This window comes from Vanessa tameamea, chromosome 27 (assembly GCF_037043105.1).
Source record: "Vanessa tameamea isolate UH-Manoa-2023 chromosome 27, ilVanTame1 primary haplotype, whole genome shotgun sequence".
NCBI lineage: Eukaryota > Metazoa > Arthropoda > Insecta > Lepidoptera > Nymphalidae > Vanessa > Vanessa tameamea.
This window is the reverse complement of record NC_087335.1, coordinates 1209305-1231866: the sequence shown is the minus strand read 5'-3', so window position 1 is coordinate 1231866 and position 22562 is coordinate 1209305. Positions and strand designations below refer to the sequence as shown.

Here is a 22562-nt window from a genome sequence, read left to right as displayed (position 1 = left end):
ATGTTTTCCTTCACCGCCGAGCACGAGATGAATTATAAACACAAATTAAGCACATGAAAATTCAGTGGTGCCTGCCTGGGTTTGAACCCGAAATCATCGGTTAAGATGCACGCGTTCTAACCACTGGGCCATCTCGGCTCTGTTTTTGAAGTGATGATGACGATTTCGTCCTGACCGATTTCGGTCATAGTGGTCAACCAGTTACACAGGATATGTGATAGCGCACATCGGTGTGAGCAAACATTGGTGCACTTTGTAGTCCCTTACTGTTATAATCCGATAAGACGGCACACTAGACACGATCGGAAACAGACCAATAGCTAAACGTGCTTTCCGAGGCAGTGGCGTATATCCTTTAAACTTCCATTCTCCGAGCTTTTACCGAAAATGTCGACAAAAAAACCTAATCGGTGGGCCCTGGGGCTTAAACCTTAAGCCCGGAGATCTGTGTATCGTAGGCGGACGAGCACATGGGCCACCTGATGGTAAAGGTCACCACGGTCTGTAGACAATGGCGCTGTAAGAAATATTAAGCAATCCTTGCATCGCCAATACGCCGCCAAGCTTGGGAAATAAGATGTTGTCTCTTGCGCCGGTAGTTAGACTGGATCACTCACCCCTCGAACCGGAACACAACAAAACTGAGTACCGCTGTTTGGCGGTAGAATATATGATGAGTGGGTGGTATCTACACACTCATCATACAACTACCCCACCACCAAGTAATTCAAGATAATGAAAATGCTTGTCTTTTTAATGGTATATTGTCTATAATATTTGATTAAAAGAGGGGGAAACTACGTAATGTATCTAATAATATGTTATATACCTACCATCTCCGGTTTACCTGAAACGCGTCGCATTTCCAGGTACATATATAAGTATATAAGTTTTACATATATAGACATGGTATTGTTTTTAATGAGGCATTATAAAAACGCCTTCTCTTTTATTGGTATAAACTTATATAGCTGCGCTTGGCATCCCTAAGTTCAGACGACACGTCACACACATCCAAGAACTCGCATGACTGGAAGTAAGACGCGTTTTCACGGCTAAATTGACTAAATTCTCATATACAAAATATATAACTACATATATACAATCAGTGTGTGAATTATAATTGGAATTCTAGATTTATAAAAGTAGTTTTTTTTAATGATATGATAGCTGATCTATCTATCTGTTCCTGTAGTCGATTGAGTGTATAAAATAAAGGCAGATTCAGACGAGTCTTCGGATAATCATAGTTTATGGACTCAGTCGATAATGCCATAAAAACCAAACGATATATTAATAACCTCCCTATTCTCTATTCTTCATATAATGCAGAATGTAGCTATTTCCACTCCGACGTGCCCTCCGAAATCCCTCGAGGAGGGAGGAGTGAAATTGAACAATCATATAGCCCTTTAACTTTTTTATGTAGCGTTAAATATATCGACTTACGTTTCTAACTCGACTTCACCGAATAAAAGGAGTATAATGTGTTTTTTTGTACGATGCGAACGAATAACTAGTTAGAAACAGGTTTTTTTGTGTCTGTTTTATATCCATCGTTGGCTCTACTGGCTTTACAGCGTCACCGGATGTGGGGTGAGTACTAGGATCAGCCTTGAAGTTTAAAAACAACTGATTGTCATATCTCATAAATAAATACAGAATAACAACTTGTCAGCGTGATTTAATATACACTTAACGCCATCTATGAAAATAACTAAGAACTAATAATTTACGTAGAGCAAATTTAAATTTTGAAGAAGAAGTGTTTCAATTCCTTGTTTTATTTAAATAATTTTGACAGATAACTATTAATCTTAAAGTCAAGACACATAGAGATCATATTGCAAGATTCCATCACATATGCGAACAATGGTAAACTATGACACATAAACAAATCTTTTGGGGATTTTTAGAACCGCAACGCTTAAATGATTTGTATTAGAAACTGCCTGTAAATGTATCCAGTACACAGATAGTATCTAGAATCACATGAAAGCACTCGTAAGACGGCGAAGCACTTCAATGTTAACAGAAGCACAATCGAATCCTCACCACGTACTCTTGTCCGTGAGGTGTTTGACCGTTTCTGAATAAACCAGCCTCGCAGTATTAAAATTTATTTTGAAGACATAAACGACGGTGCAAAAAGGAAATATATGACGTGCTTATCATCGATTTTTTATTAAGCATGCTACGAAATAGCACAAACGTATACAGTTTAATTTAAGTTTGATTCCTGTTTCAAGGGTTGATTGTCACGGATAGTGTATTTAGTTATTATGTTAGTTTAATATTTATAAATAAATAAAAGTATTTTTCTCGAAATTTCGAACACATTTGAATTCGAATTGTCATTACTGTAGAAATTTATCGTCGTGTCTATGTTACTGAACGCATCATCAATTCCTTCTTCACAATGGCGAATATGTATCTTGCGCGATACAAATGCTATCTCTAAATACAGTTAAAATTCCAACTTTATTTCCTACACAATAAGAACTATAATACATATTTCTTCACGGTCCTGTGGTTAATGTAAACATTTTCTTAAGTGCAGCCGTCGTGGCATTTGTAACCATTGTAATGTGTTCTGACTGAGATAATATTCATTGAATTTTTTTTTTTAAATTTTACTGTCTTTCGAGTGTTATGAAGCAAAAGTCGTAACTCTTATATAATTAAAAATAGTTAGCGATCATTATTGATGAAAATGGTAACATTTTAAAAGATTGGAATCGACGCGTGGGAAACCGGCATTTGTTGAAAGAAATTTAGCATTAAATGGCGAAAAAGAGAAGGTAAAAGATTTGATGGACTGACATTGGATCCCTGGTAACGAGGACGCCATATACGTTGACACGTTGGCCCCGTCCCATATCAGAGAAGCAATGTTATGAGTCGGAGCCGCTGCGGAAAAAGCTGAAGCGAACAAGCGATTTAAGGACTTAATGTTAATAAATATATAACTTTTTTACAAGAGAAGTATAAAATTAGAGCATGAGATACTACTCCTCCTATTTATTTAGTATCTTATGTGATAGCATGTGATTCAGTTCAAACAACCAATCATCTTTATGTAGTCCATTTAATTTTAATTCCAGTTATAATTTATTGCTAACCACCGAATTAATATATAACTCAAATGGATACGGCCAGAGTATTTTGGGTGGCTTACGGTGTAAATATTATATAAAGGTTATGTATTGTAAATTGTGTATTAATTAAGTATATATGGTTCTATGTATAGTACAGGAGCTATATAGTATAAGACGAGATTATGCTATATATTTTGTGATGGTAAATGGTAACCATAAGCATTGGCACGTAAGATATATTAACAATTATTTACAACACGAATGCGTAACCAATCTTAGAAACTAAGATGTGTGTGGCCTTGTTCCTGTTGTACTGGCCCACTATTCAAACTGGAACACAACAATACTAATTATTTTTGTTTGGTAGATCTGACGAGTGACTTTTGAATTCATTCATTTTTACCAAAAAGTAAAACTCATAACTATAACATAAATTTAGTCTGTATTAATATATAATATTTCGTAAACAAAAAAAACATTTTTTTATTAATTTCGTATCAAAATTAAACATCATTAATATTATATAGCGTGATTAACGTATACCAATTTAAATGCAAACATTAAACAATAGTAATCCTTATAATTATAATTATTTTCTATATGCTTACTTGAAGTACCCCCAAGAACAACCAGCCGTAACAAAGACAGAGGATCTGTTAGGTCCATTAAATTTGGACTTAATAGACCGATGGATTCAATGGCAAGATTCCATTTCATATCTTCAAAGCGAGCAAACGATTAATTCATCCTTTGTAATCAAGAACAGAAGACGGTAATTATAAACAGTTGTTTGATTTTCTTCGTCGAAGTTCAAAGTTCGCTTCATATTTAATTTATAAACAATTCAAGAATAAATTCAAAACAAACCATTTATGTTAATAAAATTTAAGAGTGATGTTAAAATATAATTAATTATTTTATTTGTTGTTCTATAAATATCTTAACGCTAGCTGAACCTACACGAAATTATTAAACCTTTACCTATAGCGCACACCGTCACCTCTCTAGAAGAGAATGATAAAGAAATTGCCTATGACTTGGGCTCAAACTTTTTCTACACAAAATTTCATCTAAAGCAGTTCAGCGGTTTAAACGTGTAGAGATACTTAATTTTAAATAATAATACTATAATATCAGTATACGTAGTATAGAACTCGGGACTTCAAAACTGGTCTGAGACAAGCTGGAGAAAGAGTGATGTGAAAACTAGACAATCAGTGAAGATATTTGAGAACAAGCACGATCTTCAGTTATGAAGAAGTAACAGTCGTCTTTGAAAGTTAACGATTTTGAAAACGTTTCACAATGGAATCATGCATCTGATATTTAGCCTCCTATCAGATAAGAAGATGATATTCACAAACATATACATTGTGTGATAATCTAAATCAATAGTATCATGTATTTATGTGTATTGAGTATAATTTATAGATATCTCCGTATAATTTCGTTGAGGCGAGATTGCCAAAGCGTGCATCTTAACCGATGATTGCGGGTTCAAGCCCAGACAAGCAAAATTAAATTTACATGTGCCTACTTTGTGCTTATAATTCATTTCGTAATCGGCGTCGAAAGAAAAACATCGTGAGGAAACCTGCATGTATCTTATTGGTGCTGCGTGGTAGAATTAGTTCCAAACGTTCTTCTCAAAAGGAGAGGAGGCTTTAGCCCAACAGTGGGACATTTACATACTGTTTTGACATTATAACACGTTGAAATTTCATCCATGTTTTGTAATAGTTTTATTCAATTTGTTTCAATAGTTTTCAATAGAATTTGGATTGGTTTGTAAATTATAATGTAAGAACAACATTATAATTTTACAAATAAAAATGATAAGGCGTTTGTATATACAAATATTATATAACGTTGTTTACAGAGATTAATCTCTTTAAAACATTCCATGAAAATTCATTCATTTGACGGCAAAAGACCTGAAGAATTGTTAGTTTTCTAGAAACGGGAACAGGCCCTTTTGTGAGACGCTACAAGCGACGCATAGGCCCCGTCTCCGTGAAATGGCATTAAGGGAGGGAGCCGTGGCGGAAAATGCTGAACGTGCAAGTGAGAATATACCTCTTTTATTCCAAATTATGTGTGCCATTTACTGTTGCTTGCTGAGTTTCCGGTTCTCATCAGGCTTGAGGTATTTCCTTTTCCGTAACGGTGGTATATTTTAGATGATAAATATTTAAGTCTTACGTTTTTTATTTTGAGTAACGATTTGACTGACTTAAATTTTAGAAAATTTTACTAGATATTCAATACCCCGTTTCGCTCCCACGGATGACAGGATAGTTCGTTTTCGCACTGAAAACCGACATTGCAATTCCACGGAAAAATACTGCTAGCATTCTTGCAACATTCTACGCTGTTTTGATCAATGTGCTTATTATTTACCAAAATTGTTTGATATGTCAAGTCTATTGACACTTACATATTTGCGTAGTTCCAACAAAGTAGAATAAAGTTAACCTATCTCAACCTACCAGTTATTATTATTTTATAGGATTTTTTTGCTATTTGCATTCATAAATTGGACACTTGGCATTAACCAATTTTATTACAATGCTATTATGCAAGCTCTCCTTACTAAGATCAGGCAAATCACCATGTGATCCGAATCCTTTTGATACCATTTTACACATTGCAGGGTTCTTAATACCAAGCAGATGTCGATCATAATATTATGAACAGCTATGAATATTTATCGCTATAATAAGATAAGGAATAAAAGTTCCAAAAGCAACGTGTAATTTAAGTTTATTACATTACAATGATATTGTTTCCCTCCTATCGAGAAAAAAAAAACAATTTCGGAGCGTTATATATACCTGTATTATTCATATTTAATATATATCTGAATTGTTATTTTGTTAGAACGAGAACTATTTTTCTTTTATGGAGGACAATTATTCATATGCTTAAATATCGAGAGGTTAAGATCGATATGAAAAAGTAACAGCCTGATAACGCCCCATTGCTCAGCAAAGACCTCCTCTGCCTTTTGAGGAGAAGGAGGAAAAAGATCAACATAATAAATAGCTAAATTGAACACACTATATAAAGTTGTAAAGCCGTTACGATGTTAAATTAGAAATATTATACATAAGGGAATTTTAATGTACGTAGATAATTTATACACCAGAGCATTAATTAAATAAAACAGTTATTAAATAAATATAATTCAGTAGAAGAATTACTAATGACTAAAAAACATATAAGACAATCTTCTCTAAAAAGCAATAAACATATAGAATATTCACTTAAAGCGATTGCAAAGATTAATGACGTTGATAAGGAACTCTCATTTCATGCAAATAAATACTAATCTAAATTCAAAGATAAAGACAGTGAACCGGCAAACATAAATATAGATGAAGACAAATTCAAATATTTTACTAGAGATCACGATGAGACAAACGAACAGTTAGTTCACGTTGTAACGGGTGTCATGGGAAAATAAGACAATGTAAGTTATTCATGTGTGGGAGTAAAATTTCTAATAGCAGTGGATGATGGTACTAACATATGGAACAAAGTATTCTATATATCCATATATGATCATAATAAACATTTAAAATGAGATTAGTATTCCATAATAAGATTAATTAGAAGAACAAGAATACGCTTAAATTGTAAACTTGATATTAAAATCTGAAACGTTATGTAAAATTTTAGTTTTCATTAAATTAATATAAGGCCTTGTGATTCTTTTCATTACAAAAAACAATAAATTTCTTCTTTTAGTACTGGAATTGAATTTATTTCATTTGAATTCATAGCGTTTTAATTTATCATTGAGTTTGTGATATTTTTTTCTAAACATACCTTTCGCAGACTGTTAATAATAAGATCTAAAACAAAATATATTTCTTTTCCATTGAAGATAATAACAGATATATTATAAGAGATAAGCTATTTCATGTAGGTATTTACAGCATATTCTTATTCGAACAAGTGAACTGAGAAGACGTGTGTTATTATTGGAGCTCATTTATCCATTAAAAAAATTCTTGACTCATGAAAAACGAAATACTTCATGCCGCATTTCACATCATCCTATAGCTACATTTCATCTGATATTTTGGAATAAATATTCATAAAGTTTTTAGATCGTAACTTTTATAAGGATTCGCCGAGTGATTTATAAAATTCACCTTGTTTCTTCAACATTTTCAATTTATTAGGAAATTAGAACTTGTACTAGAAAAGCTAACATAATCACTCAGGCGTACCTTTTCTGCTAGGTATTGTCTAGCTTTGTCTGGGACCTAAGGGAAATCTAACAGACAGTCTAATGCGCTGAGCACACGTTACGAAATGTATAAAGTAAGACATTTATATTAAAAAGTCACTTGAAATTGTAAAAAGGTTTAAATGTTTAAATCCATTTAAGTTTCCGTTGCAAGTTATATTTGTAAATAAAGATGGATCTTTTACTTGTGTGATAAATAAGATTAATTTATACTATAATTATGTAACGTTCGTCCAGTGGCTAGCTTATAATGCTGCAGATCCCGAGGTTCTGGGATCGCAGTTCTGATCAGGCCGGTATAGTGACATTGGAATTATCTATCAAAAAATTCTTAGTACTAGCCTGATGTATGCAAGTTAGACACTGAAAGAGCAGTGTGGAAACCAGAAAGCATGCTAACTTGTTAGTCTTACACTTCATTCTTGTACATAGTGTTGGATTTGCCGTCCACCTTTATTTGTGCAAACACTTGAACACTATAAACTTTACATTCGACTCTGACATTTCTCCTATGAGATGAGTCGCTATGACCGAAATCGATCCGAAGCTCATAGTCAAGTATAATTTTATAATTGTATAATAAGCATACGATCATTTAAATCTAGTACAGCTTTTGAAGCAAAATTAAACAATATAAAAAAAGACGCCAAATAACCACCACACCAAATTCTTACCAACGAGTTATATAAGTTGAAATCAAATATAAAACTAATTTAAAAATATAGGATTATTTTATAATTGTCAAAAAAGAAAACGAGGCAAGTGCAGTTTCCATCTGTGAAGGTTCAAGTTGAATCAGGGATGTACTGTTGAAGTTATAGAGGTAATTTAGAAGAAGTTTCGAAAGACACATTCTAAACTTGGAATAACTGCAACTGAGATAGAACTATATATACATATGTAGTACTGAACACAGTATTTTTTTATCAAGGAGTAAATAGAAACTGACGTGAAATAAAAAAAACTTAGTAAGAGTAATTTTATACTTAATATTCTTTCTCGGTTAGATTAATTGACATAATTTTGACCAATAAGAATTACTTAATCAAAATTTAAATCTGCAAGAGAAAACATTAGAAAATAACAAATTCTGTAATGTTATTCATAAATAAATAGAGATTGTTTATTTTGTAAACGATTGGCATACCTAGTAACAGAATTGGCAAATCGTTATAAACTTTTGAACAACAATGATATTATCTGACCCAGAAACCTACTGGTTACATCGTCTATTGCATCAAAGGAAATTATCCGCTGTTTTGCGAAGTTATCAGGACTCGCATAAAAGATGGCGATGGATTCCCCTCAAAGGGTTTAATCCTGTTTGAAGTTATCACAATAATAGCGGGGGCAGAACGCTTGGAGATTTTGAGGATTAGAAAAATAAATGGTTCCGTACGTTTTCTGTTCATATCTTTAGATTTATATTTCATATTTGGAATATTTTTGTAATAAAACGTTAGTTAAGAGATTAGGACTTTTTGAAGACTGTATACAATTCTTTTTTTTAAGTTATTGAATAACAAAAAAAGGTATCTTTTATTAACATTGTTGTTTTACAATTCTTCTAAAAATATATGTCTTGCGTTTGGACTGACCAGAAAAATATTGAAGTATATAAAAACAGCAAATGGTTATAACGTGTAGGAACGAAATGATATAATTATAATATTTGGTATTTATATATATTTACCATTTGCTTTAACTGACATAAAATATATTTCCTTTTATCAGTTCTGACCAAGTGCCATTTCACCAACATATCATAACGACCGACATTAAATTATACAAAAAGTTCATTACTCGTGTACTAGTATTAGTACTATTAAAATGTGTAATATTTAAAGCAATAATACAAGAGCAGTTTCAACATAATAACATCAAGATAATGAAAGTTATGGAGCACACTAAAATATGGATAAATTTGATGTTCATCTCAGTTAAGGCAAATTAGGTTGGGACCCTTCAAACTCTTAAACTATTCCAGTTCTCGACCCGTGAAATTCTCCAAAACTATAGTATATTAACTTTAGCACTGTGTCTTTGTTGGGAAACGTCTGTTGTTCGCCTGAGAATGATACTTCATTTATATGTATTTGTGAAATATGACGTATGGTACACTCAATGGGAGATCAGATCTTACTATCCTTTATAGTGGTCCGATCCATCTTCAAGCTCAATACAGAGCATTTTTGTTTGATAACAGTATAAGGGAACGAAGTTATTTTTGAAGGATCGAGAATTTTTGGTGCTGGATAATACTTTCATGATTCCCACGTAAATCGAGTTTAATGAGGTAAAACTAGACTAGTCTGACTAACCAGTAAAAATCAGTGATACCAGTCATAGGTTGTGGTAAGCATTTGCTTTAGCTCGTGAGGTCTAAGCGTGTGAATCTTGAAGAATGACTCGAGAGTGACTCAAGGTAACCATCCCAGATAAAAATATCCGGTAATACAACTCGAAATTTACAACAAAAGAACACTTTCTAGGAATTTAATTTCGTACAATAACTTAACAGCAAAATATCCATTTCTATTTAAAATCACTAATAAAGGAATTTAATAACCATAAGATGATACTTAAAAAGTAAATTTTACGTTTTCCACGTCCATTTAATTAAGACGGCTTTTATTAATCAATTAATATAACATTATTTTATAAGGAAATATTAATTATGAAAGACGATAATGAACAAATTGAAAATACATCAAAATATAAAATAAACTCAATTATAAAGTAATTTAACCGAATTCATATTTTTATTTATATCGTCAAATATTTAAAGAGTTGTCTAAATGAATATTAGTACTATACATATAAATGAAAAAAAAGATAATCCTGAATAACAAACTATAAGTTATCAGATGTTATTCAATTTAATTTAATGTCTTCAAATACAAGCAACCTTCGGCTTTGTCATAGTTATTAATAGCCGTTATGAGCCTTATTCTGGAAGATTGGCAAATTCTTTGACAAAATAATTGTCTATATTGATCATACCTACTTGATCATACATTAAATTAAATTTTAACGAATAACTGCTCCGCTAACTTCAATAGTTTTTGGAGTGTAAAACAAGAACCTCCAGTGTCCGAGCGCCTTTGACGCCAACTTTAAAACTATTTCAATTAAAATTTCAAACTTATATAGAATTATGTTCTGTGTTATTAAGTTTGAAATCTAATTATATTATGTGTAATGGAAATTGTTTTTAACAACATCATATTTTGTTAATATTAAAGTCGATATCATTTTATGACATAAAAGCTGCTTAAATATTTGAAGTACTTAAGTTTTGCCCCATTCTAATAAAATTACTGTATATAGAATCATTCATCATTTACTTTATTTACAAACAAAAAAACAAAAAAAGTGCAACTTGCACTTGCATTATAAATTTATTTAAACAAAACGAAAGCGCAATTGAATTGTTATACAGTACCATCTCATGACCAAAAGAAGCAGAAAACCATCAAAATGAAATAATTTTGAATGTAAAAAACAAACCAAAGAACTAGGGGAATTCTCAAAAAATTGCTATTTAAAATTGTACTTTAAACAGTTTGCTATTTAAAACTAGCATGTATGGGCCCAAAAAAATAAACAAAGACGTTGGCTAATGTATCTACATTTTTTCATTTTGAGAACACGAAATACCGTTTAGACAATTATTTGCCTAGTAACTCAAATTGACCTACTTTAGTAGTTTCACTTACATTAAGCGCGGCTTTTTCTTTTTCCTACGCTGAAACATTTGGTCTTGAAACAGGAGTAATTTTATTAATCTGTTTTTCAATACAGCTTTGATGCTTTCAATTATTCTCGTGTCAGTACATGCCTTTTATTTAATAAATAGTTTGATGTAAGTGAACATCTTAATGAACCTTGAGTATCAACATCAACATCCTTGAGGAACAACAACAATTTTTTTTTATGATATCGGTAGGCGGACGAGCAAAAAGGCGACCTGATGGTAAGTGGTTACTACCGCCCATAGACAATGGCCCTGTAAGAAATATGAACCATTCCTTACATCACCAATGCGCCACCATACGTTACACTGACTCACTCACCCTTCAAACCGGAACACAACAATAATGAGGACTGCTGTTTGGCGGTAGAATATCTGATGAGTGGGTGGTACCTACCCAGGGGGGTTACACAAAGCCCTACCATACTACTTGTATACATTAAACGTGTGTATATTAAATTTTAGATAACGTTTTGCGCATTCATTAATCATCGTATCGCCAAACATCAATATTCTGTATTCCATGTTGGCTTTTTCAGATTGGAAGGGTCTTTATATATCTATATATTTAAATTCCTAATAATAGTTGGGCTGTCAAATGGACCATCTGATGAGCCAATGTCTATACGCGTATTGTACATTGGCTCTGCAAGAAATATTAAGCATTCCTTACAACGCCAATGCGCGACCAACAATGGTCTACTAAGATGTCATGTTAAAATAAAAACATAGAACATTTCTTAACGTGTCCGACTCCGCTCTGTACACATGCCGTTAAATAAATTTGCATTTTTACTTAAAAAATACCCTCCTCCACTTGCCCTGATTGCCCGGGTTTTAAAGACGTTGTGTTTCACATATCAACGTGTGTCCGAAGTGAGTTGCCAGACAGGACGTTAGGATTCGAAAACATCACTTTGATTAATCCGACATCCGCAGCGGCAAAAAATAAGATGTTGCGCAATAATATCAATCGTAGAATTAATTAGTTTTAAATTAGTCATAGTTTAGTTTTGTATTAGATACCTTACGAGAACTATATATTAATATTATTGAGTCACTTCTTAAAATGAGAAACTTTAAAAAAAAACGCGTATCGTACATTGGCGTTCGAGGAAATATTTAACTTTATTTAACATTGGTGACTAAGGTGTTATGTTAAGATTTTTTTATAAATACATATATTATAATTGAGCTAATCTCGATAAATTGGAGATTTGATTAAATTATCATAATAATATGATGAATGAGGTTATAAGTTTCGTATGTATCAAAGGAATTAGGTTAATAACAATGTGATTATTGTATGAATTCCCGAATCATCTTCAAGTATATTCCGTGGCCACGTCTTGTTTATCCAATCCCTGAGCACTACGTCTGATATAATTTACTACGCCTTTGTTGTTATTGGTCGGTTGTTGGCTTGATTTGTTTAGTCTTTTATATCGTCTCTATTGCGTGACAATTTATAGTTATTTATCCTCAATATATTTTGTTATTTACAATTTGTCAGTGTATTCTTTAGGTTTTGTACGTACTTTTGTTAATAAAATTACATATATTATTGTCAGTGTTGTGAAATCTGTGCGTAAATGTTCAGTTCCAATACTTGAATATATTTCAAAGTCAAAATAAAAACGTCCTTGAAAAAATTATACTTTTATCTGATGTTAAAATGGTACGAAATTGTGAAGGCATATAATAGTAGGGGAGGGGAAGAGGGGATTTTTGCAGTAGCTCGATCGTGTCAGATAAACATATAGGAAGAATCCTTGTACCCTTTAATATACTTTTATAGAGTATCAACCCTTAGTATGGGGGCGTGTGTTGAGGAGAGCCCGTCAGATTAGTAAAAAAATATCGATCCTCTGAAAAACGCGAGCGCGTCAGATTAAGTGATGACAGATTAATTACATTTAGAAGTGTATATTTCAATAATCGGACGATTTGGGCGTGGCGTTAAGAAAAATGTCATCTCGAAATACTCGAGCGCGCTTCTAATTTTTTTTAAATCGAAAGACACACCGTAGGAAACATAGAGATATAATAATCTGACGGTTTCCATGGGGCTTTTTTTGTGTTTGGTAGACGCTTGATGCTTTCGCGTGTTTGTGGTGTTTTGTCTATTTAAAGTGATTAGTCTTACATCCATTATAATCATGATTGACTTAAGTATAACGTGTGCTTTTTGTAAAAAAGTAACAGGTGAAAAAATAAAAAAAAAATCTCCAGAAACGTTAAAAAAGTGTATTCATGTTTTGGAGTATCGAAAAGTGAAACCTACTGTAAGAAAATCGAGCAACAAATGGAAAATTGGAGCCAACTTTGTTCCTTGGAAAACAACTACCTGAAGCTTATAAAGATATTGTCATAACACCTGACATTTTAGGAGATACTTCTGATTTAGGTACGTTTTATTTCATATATTATACTATTATAACATAAATATAACATAATGATTATAACCATTCCTGGTTACAGAACCCCGAGATGACGAGGATGTCCAGGAAATTGAAGAAGTGGTATCAACCTTCGAAGATGAATCAGCCAGTGAAGATGAGAATTAACATTTGCATTCGTATATTCTATACGGGTCTCTATTTGATTTTTTTATTCATAAATTATACCTTTTTTATATATGAACACGTATACCTTGTTTCTAGAGTTCCTTTAAATCGGTCAGAAGAAGAATAATCCTTCATGTAATTGTCAGATTATTATTCAGGAAGACTATCATATCAATATGAACCCCCTGCATAAAAATCAGACGCGCCGGAGTATCCCAGGATCACGATTTTTTTTTTACAGAAAAAAAATTAATTATTCCTATGGGCCGAATCCAAATCGTCAGAAATTTTAATACGACACTTTTGAGGGTTCAATATACATATACTATGAATTTCTGAAACGCTCGAGAAACTTTTTTTTTTTAAATTTTTCAACCGCTTGTTAAAGGCAGCCTCCTCGACTTAATCGTCAGATTAATGTATAGTGGTTGTCATAAATATAAAGCGCGTTTATACTATTAATGGCTGACACGCTCTCCTCCCCACAAAAATTAAAAACTTGTAATTAACTTTTTTCTTTTTAAAACATTAACTTTCGAATTCAATAAGTTTCCATGACGCTCTAGAAACTGCAAATTTAGCATCCTCGCCTCCCCTACTATAATACACGATCGTCTTTAAGAATTATCGTGTCTTTATTTAGACGTGTAAAAAGAAATTTTCTTTTGTATCTAGTAACGTCGCCTCTTTTAGTCGTCACTTTTAGTATTGGTTACGTAAGCAGTATGTTTTCTAGTTGCGATAATTATATTGACGTTGGGACGTTAAATATTCCAAAAATGGATACTCTTCATATTATAATTTCCGTATAACAACGAAACTTGTTAATCAATGCCCTTAAAGATATACTACAATGTTATAATTGTAATACGACGGAACATCTTGGTAATACTATTTCCTATCTCGTGTTGTGGAACTTACACTCAATTATGGACTTCCAGTCATGAGAATAGGGTTTAAATTCAACCAAAGCTGCGTTTAAACAATTCGTTTTAATATTTGTGTATTTCAAAACTAGTTTTTAACAGGTACGAATAGAAACCAATGCAGTCGGAAAAGTATTTGATGAACTAACTTTTATTACTGTTTGAACGAGAATTCATGATTTACAGTTATTTAACTAATCAATTCCAACGTTGAAACCAGATATGAATCCCTTGGGATTTGAATAGCAATATTTGGGATGGGAGTTTGGATCTAATACCACCAAGCTGTTACACTGCGTTGGATGGTTGGTGGAACGGATAACCGATGTTAAGCGACCACCACCACCAATAGACATTGGTGCTGTTCGAAATATTAACCATTCCATATCATTGTCAATACGCCATCAGTCTTAGAAACTAAAATAAGGATTATAAAGTCTGTGCCTGTGGTTACACTGTTTCACCATCAAACTGGAACACAAAAATACTAAGTATTGCTGTTTGACGGTAGACTATAGATAGATATGTGGGTAGAACTTACCCATACGGGCATACACAAAGCCAAGAAAACGTAAATATTGTACGTAGACAATTTTTTTATCGAAAAATCCTACCTTTTAATTCCTCGAGGGGATTTCGAAATATCAGTCGGAAATACCAAAATCATGTCCAGCGGAGTTTGTTAAAATAAAAATCAGTCAATTTATTTTAATACTAGTTTCATCTGTGGCTTTATCTACACGTACGTATCTATGGGGGGGGGGGCACGTGTTACAGTTTTCGGTGCTCTGTGTGATTGTGTGTTTAAGACGTCAGATCGTAACAAATATACTCACCCTATCGTATAAATATATCATTTGATATTTCTGACTAGTGGAGACTAGCCTAGCCTGATTGGCAGGCTCAAAGCTCAATTTTACGGCAACAATTTAAAACGAGTATATTTCACTTCGACATATAAACCAAAGTAAAGTAATTTGTGTCAGTCATTGAGTACGTTGTGTATGAATTATAAAATGTCAGTTCTTTTTTTACTTCAAAGATTCTTTGAATCATTTTTATTTTGATTTAAATAAATACCGATAAGTCGCATTTTTTCACTGCATGTGTAATCAGTCCAATGAACGTCATATTATGTTCAACTTTTACCATAAAACAAGGCGCATTATAAAATATAAAAACTTCATTCTAGTAAACAAACTATCTTTATACAGACTCAAGCCCATTCTACCTAAAGTTTTGAACAAGCAAGCTTTTGTTAAAAGTTTCAACTTTAAAAAGAAAGCCGAGTTTTCATGTCACAGGAGAGAACTTTCGTCTTTGGTAGTAGGAAATTAACCTCTTTAAGGCGTTGACAATACTACTACGTTTGTGTTCCGTACTTTTACATCGAGTTTGTTACTTGTTTCATTTTTTAACTTGAAGTTAATCTTTACCAGTTGCTTGGTGAAATAAGTTTTATATGGTGAAAGAGATTTTCGAAAAGAATCTCTTAAGATTAAATTGTATGACATTTTCAATAGTTTCAGCTGCTTTTGTTTCGAAATGAATATTATATCGTGGACGGTAACAGGCATTGCGGAGTACTTTAAAATATTGTGTTCAAGCGAAATTATTTCCCTGCCCATTCAAGGTTACATTCACGCTACTAAATCAGAAAAAATTGTAATTTTGGAAGTTCTTCCAAATTTTTACGCGACAAAAAACATGCTTAAACAACGTCGAGCAAATTTTCTCTCAGATCTTGCCCAAACAAATGAAAATATAAACTGTTTTCATTCGATGTTCAATTTAAATACAGTAGTGCTGTAATGGTTCGTAATATCCTACTATTGGGTAAAGGCCTCCACTCCTGTTAAGGAGATTTGGAGCTTATTCAACCAAACTATTTCAGGCTTAGTTTTATATATTTTTTCCTATTATCGTGTAGTTTATATATATCTATATTACAAGAAGTGTGTTGTATATTTTATATAAACATATATTTATCTTTATATTTTATAGTTGATCTGTGATTAAAAAAAATGTTTGTTTATATGTACGTGGTAAGCTCCGAGACTATATTTTATTTAATAAATATTAAATTATACAGTATCAATAAGACATAATTAATTTAAAACTATTATTTTATTATTTTTGCGGTTCGCTTTGCATTTACTTTTAAAACTTGCATTTATTTATTGCTATTCTATTATAAACGTCATCATGAATTATAATACGTAGGTATGTAACGTATTTATTTATATAATGTTCTTATTATTTTACATAACTATAATTAATTTTTATTCAACACTGTCACGACACACAGTCGCAAACGGTACCATTGGAAATCAGCGTTGGGTTTTAATCCAACATAAAAGCTGAATGGTTCATCTTTTCGGGACACATCGCGATTGCAGACGACATAAGTTAAGATTTTGTTTGTTTATTTATATAAATTTGTTGCGATTTTTTTTTAAATCTTTTAATTTTTTTTTATGTTGTTTTCTTATAGTCATTAGTTAATGTTATATTTCCTATGGTTTTGCATTTTTATTTTTTTTATTATTTATGTTTGCAATGTATGTTTGTCTTGTATAAACATTTTGTTCTTCTTCACATCCAGTAGCCAAACATCGATAGATTGACTGACATTACGTGACGCACCTTTTCGTTCCCTCTCCTTGCGTTGGTACTTAGGTTGTTGTGCCAGAGCTTCAATGTAAAGTAAAACTACCCACTTTATAAACATATGTTATTGTTACTACCATCTTATAAAGGAAACTGAACTATGTATATTTGGATTTCTCTGTACGCTTAATATATATGGTTAATTATCATTTATAAGCTAACCGGTAAGTTCATTTGAGTGAATGTTTGTAACATTATTTTGGAATATTAAATATTTTCAAACCTAAATTAAATTAACATTAAATTCAACATTAAATATTTTCCTTGGTAGAAAGCCACATTACTCAAGTGTTATAAATATATATGCTATATAACAATTATTTTAATAACATATAATATTCTTTATTAATAATCTGCATGGTAAGGGGGGGGGGTCTAGTAAATACATTAATATTAAATTAGATAAGGAAAGCAAAAACACAGTGAAACGATCTAGTCTCATTGTCGGTTCATTTCCGATAGACAAAACTAAATGGAAGGATGTACAAAGTTATTCTTCTCTCTTTAATACCCGGTCCAATCAACCCTTTCAATCTCTTTATATTTCTCGGAAACCAACCCCTTGCGATGTTTTCACCCCCCGAGCGATTTTATAAATATTTAAAAAATGTACATACAGTAACTTAGGAAGGAACTCTGCAATTTTTATGATACGATTGTGTGAGAGGGACGGATATTGGTTCGCATGCGAATCAGAAAGAGAGGATGGATAGTGAGATACAAAACAGGGAAGACTGTAAAAGTTCATTGTTATGGGGTGATTTAGAATTAAGATGGAGGTCTGTTGAAAATTTTTGTACAAGATTTTTTTTAATAATTGTTCCTTTAACAATGCTTTGTGCTTTGTGGCACGAAATCTAAAATTACATTTCAAACAGAACTCTTATCTTTTGATACAGTTGAATTTTATTAAAAATATATTTTTTATTTATAATTAGAAAGGCGACTGATCAATGGACCGTCTAATATAAATAATAATTATTTTTAATCTTAGCGAATGATAGTTGTTAATCGTGTTGATCTTTGATGTTTACGTAGCCGACCCAATTTTTAGAGCTAGCTGTAATTGCCAACAATTGATATTGAAATTAGTATATAACTGTGTCGAATTGTAATTGTTATTTTCATTAGCAATTCTTAAATTATTTAAACAAAAAAAACTATACATACTCAGTAGCGAGTATCTAGACAGCGCGATTCAGGAAAGTGACAATTCCAATAAGCGCCATCTATCGGTGCCCGGTTGTAACATACTTAATTGTACAATATTATAGACGTGCATATCTGTACTAATATTATAAATGGAGAAGTAACTACTATCTGTCTGTCTGTCTGTTTATTTCACGGCAAACACACTGAACCGAATTTGATGAATTTTTAAACCAAGCGTAACTCCAATGAAAGAAACATGCTACTCTTTAACGTGTAACGTCCCTAAAACGCGAGCGAAGCCGGTACAACTAAACAAAAAACAATAATTCGTTACCCCCCAAATACCTTAGCACTGCTTGAAACATCGATATCCATTCCCCATATCAATGAGCAACCTTGGTAACTATACTATATCTCTAATCTTGGCCTCTGTTATGTCTGTTATTGTGTGTGTGTGTATGAAGTGCCAAAATGAGTATATCCAGACGGATTCGAACAAACCTCTTTCACCAAGTATATTACAAGGGTACGTACATCTTAAATCCCATTGTTGGAAGTACATAGCTGGTGTAAGGAGGCACTTAGACTCCATGCCGTGCTAATTTTACTCGCTTGATGTGCACAGCCTAAGAATTGTAAATCACATATTTAATCACAGACCTTTAAAATTATTTCCAAGATAAAAAGAAACAATATCTCAATATCAACGATATTACACGATCACAAAAATAAACGTAATCCTTATTGAAGTTAACTTTTAACGGTACAGCTGTGGATATTCAAATCACTGAACATCTTGAGAATGCTTGACGGTTAAACTTTCAAACAGTTTACAGCGCGAATGTAGCGTTTATTTGCGCTCATTTTACTTTAAAAAGAAATACGGGTAAGAGTATTTGTGATAGACTATCCGATTCACGCGGTTTCGCGTCAGTACTTCTCCGCCGGTCGCATCAATGTCTTAGATAACCTTTCTAAATAAATGGACTATTTAACGCGTATAGATCTGTTCAAAACTGATTGTTAGAGCGTTGAAACAAATACTCACGTTTGTTACTTCGATAGTCTAAGAAGCGAAGCAAACGAAGCTCTTTTTACAGTAATATTAAGATGTAAAACCTTCACCAAATCGAGCTCTATTGGTGTAAGTTTAATGTATATTCGTTAAGAAGTATGTATTTTTAATATTTACAGAATTGGACTCCGTTTGACTGAACATTATGAAGGTGAGTTTATAAAATATACGTTTTATTTTTCATGGAAAAGTTTTTATGGTAGTCACTGCTCATCACTAGATGGCGTTGTAACACATCAGTTTCTCTAGCAACCGTTCGGCATATACATACCTATGTGTATTCAAGCGTCTGGGTCATTTTGCTAGTATTATATATACAAGAAACGCATTTGAAAACGCAATATTTGTAAGGGTTTGGAGAAATATATCAGCTTCTATTGCTTATTGGATACGGAACTAGCGAATTTGAATAAAAGGATGTCGTAAAATAGTCGCCATCCTATTATTGCGGGTCGTAGGGTTGGGACGTGTGACGTTTGTCGATAGTTTTTTTACGTTTTTCTGTGTTCACATTTGCATGTTTTGTTTTCGATTTAATGAGATTGTATTTGTTCTCTGCCTATGTATATTAAACGGTTCTTATTTATAAGAATTTATTTCTAAAAGTAGAATAACTTCTTAGAGTAAAGAGTACATTCTTTAGATTGTAACAGTTTTTTGAGCACATTTTATCGAAGTGTTCGATTATTAGTCAAAAATTGAACATAAGTAACATTGAAAATTATAAAAAAAAATGTTTTGAACATTTATTTTTATTTTATTATAACAATAGAACCCGTCGAAAGATACTAAATAAAGAAATGCGTGGAATAAAAAAAAGTCTATTTCTGTTTAAATATTATTTAAAAAAAAAAAAATCACGTGATAAGTAGAAGGTTCCCAGCTTTTTTCACAAAACAACTTTACAGCTTGGTAACTTTATGTTTTAACATTTGGTGTCATTTCATTAGACACAAGCAAAAACACTGCAACACCATATTAAATAAACTAACATACCATGTTTTGACTCAAGAACAATTTATGGTACTTAACCATCTTTGTAGAAGCTAATTCTATCTCACGTGCTGAAAAACTACATTATAAACAGAGTAGATAAAAACAATATCGATACTCAGACACATCCCTCAAAAACCTATCAAGGCAACCCTTCAACCGCCATAAACCGAGATCCTCGACATATCTGACCCGTTTGATTCATCTGGGGTTAAGCTCTAATATAAAAACTTTCTTAACACGTTCTCCCGAACAAGATTTTCCGCTTAGGTAATGTCTATTGAACATTTTTTTTTTATTATTGTTTACCAAAGGGTAATACGCTGTGCTTGTGTTTTCGTTTGGAAATTGGTGGAATTATCGTTGTGCTTATATTCCAAAAGTTACAAGGAAATTTCGGGAATTATTAAAAAAAGGAACCGCATGTTATTTTTATAAACATACAGACATCCGTGCGCGGTTTAGCCAGCGAGTGATGAAGTCACGTGTTGGTTACGTCTCACGATGATCTGTTGAGTAGATAAAGCGTAACAAACAAAAACAAACAAACTCACTTTCGAATTTATTATCTTAGGAAATTTGTTTTTTTTTTGTTGTGTTGACGATCTTTAGTTACAGTCAACATAAAAATTACTACTAAAAGAGTAGTTAAAAAACATTCTAATCAGTAATTATTTTTTTTCACTTTTTCTATAAAAATTATCGTGGAATTTGGACCGTTGAACGAAAAATAGTTTTTATAAATAAACAATCAAGTTTTGTTAATTACTTATATTGCTAATTCTTCTTACTATGTAGTACTAATTAGTATATATATAATTTACTTACATATAACAGTCAGCGAGGCGTTAGCCCGTATCACTTTGTGCATCTGTGCTGGACCGACTTGACACTGGTATTCAGCGTCATCTTCCAGAGTAACGTTCACAATTCGTAAATTGTAAACACCGTGGCGTCTGTCACCGAACATCGTGAAGCGTGGGTAGCCTGGTATTACCGATGAGAACCCTGGGGACGAAGATAATTATCATTATTATTTATTAAATAAACATATGGTTAGTTTTTATTCAATTTGAGAAGGCGTATAATCTTCGAGCGATTCACCAGCTGATTTTAGGTGGTTGACTTCACATATAATCTCCGGCACCACGAGAAACAAGTGCTAAATGGGATACTATATATATTAGGTGCCTGTATTGATAATATTAAGGCATATCTTTCAAAAGAAGATTCTACTTATGATAAAATATAATGGACTTAGTGTTTGTTAATTTCTAGACAGGATATAAATTTTAATGTACTGCTCTGACATACTCTGTAATAAAAAAGCGGAATAAAGTAACTACTGAGTTTCTTCCCGGTTCATCTCGGTAGGTTTATTCTCCAGCTTTGCATTTAATTTAACACTGTATCATGACGATTCAAAAAGTTTTATTAAAAGCCTACTTTAATAAATAACATTTTGATATTGTAATTGCACTGGCTTACTCAAACATAAAGCCAATCGGAGCACAGCAAATCAAAGTCAATGTTTGGCCTTACGATAAGTGTCGATGCGGCAATAAATGACCCACTGCTGGGCGAGTATCTTCTTGAATATACGATTTAGAGTTTATTGCACCCAGTGGAACCGTGTGGGAGAATTTAATGTAACCTCGCGATGTTTACCTACGCTGTTGTTGTGAGATGACAAAAATTAAAAGTAAAGGCCGAGATTTGAACCAGCGATTGCTTAAGATACACGTGTTCAAACTTCTGTTCCATTTCGGTAAAACGTTTATTCCTAATATAATTACTATGTAACGTAAACAGCGACACGATATATTGATTGATGAACAATATTGAGTTGTGAGTGAGCGAAACAGAATTACTAAAGTACATACGATAGACTGAGAAAGCACTATGACGAGAAAAAAAACGGTTGTATTTTTTTCGCTAACAACACTCTGCCAGATTCTCCTCAATTACAGTAATTAGGGGGAAGATGGGATTAATCGGAAAATTTAATTTCATTAAGCTTAATTATCGCAATTTCGTTGAGATGTCTTGTCAATCAAGGAATTGGGTCT

At 32.4% G+C, this 22562-nt stretch overlaps 1 protein-coding gene across 3 annotated transcripts in view; it reads right to left on the bottom strand.

Moving 5' to 3' along the window:
* Nucleotides 1–22562, bottom strand: part of LOC113404892 (nephrin) — a 238106-nt gene that overhangs the window by 169092 nt on the left and 46452 nt on the right. For all 3 annotated transcript variants that reach the window (XM_064219262.1, XM_064219261.1, XM_026645963.2), the window contains exon 4: nucleotides 21322–21501. In XM_064219262.1, coding sequence (XP_064075332.1) covers nucleotides 21322–21501 — 180 coding nt within the window. The remainder of the gene's footprint in view (nucleotides 1–21321; nucleotides 21502–22562) is intronic.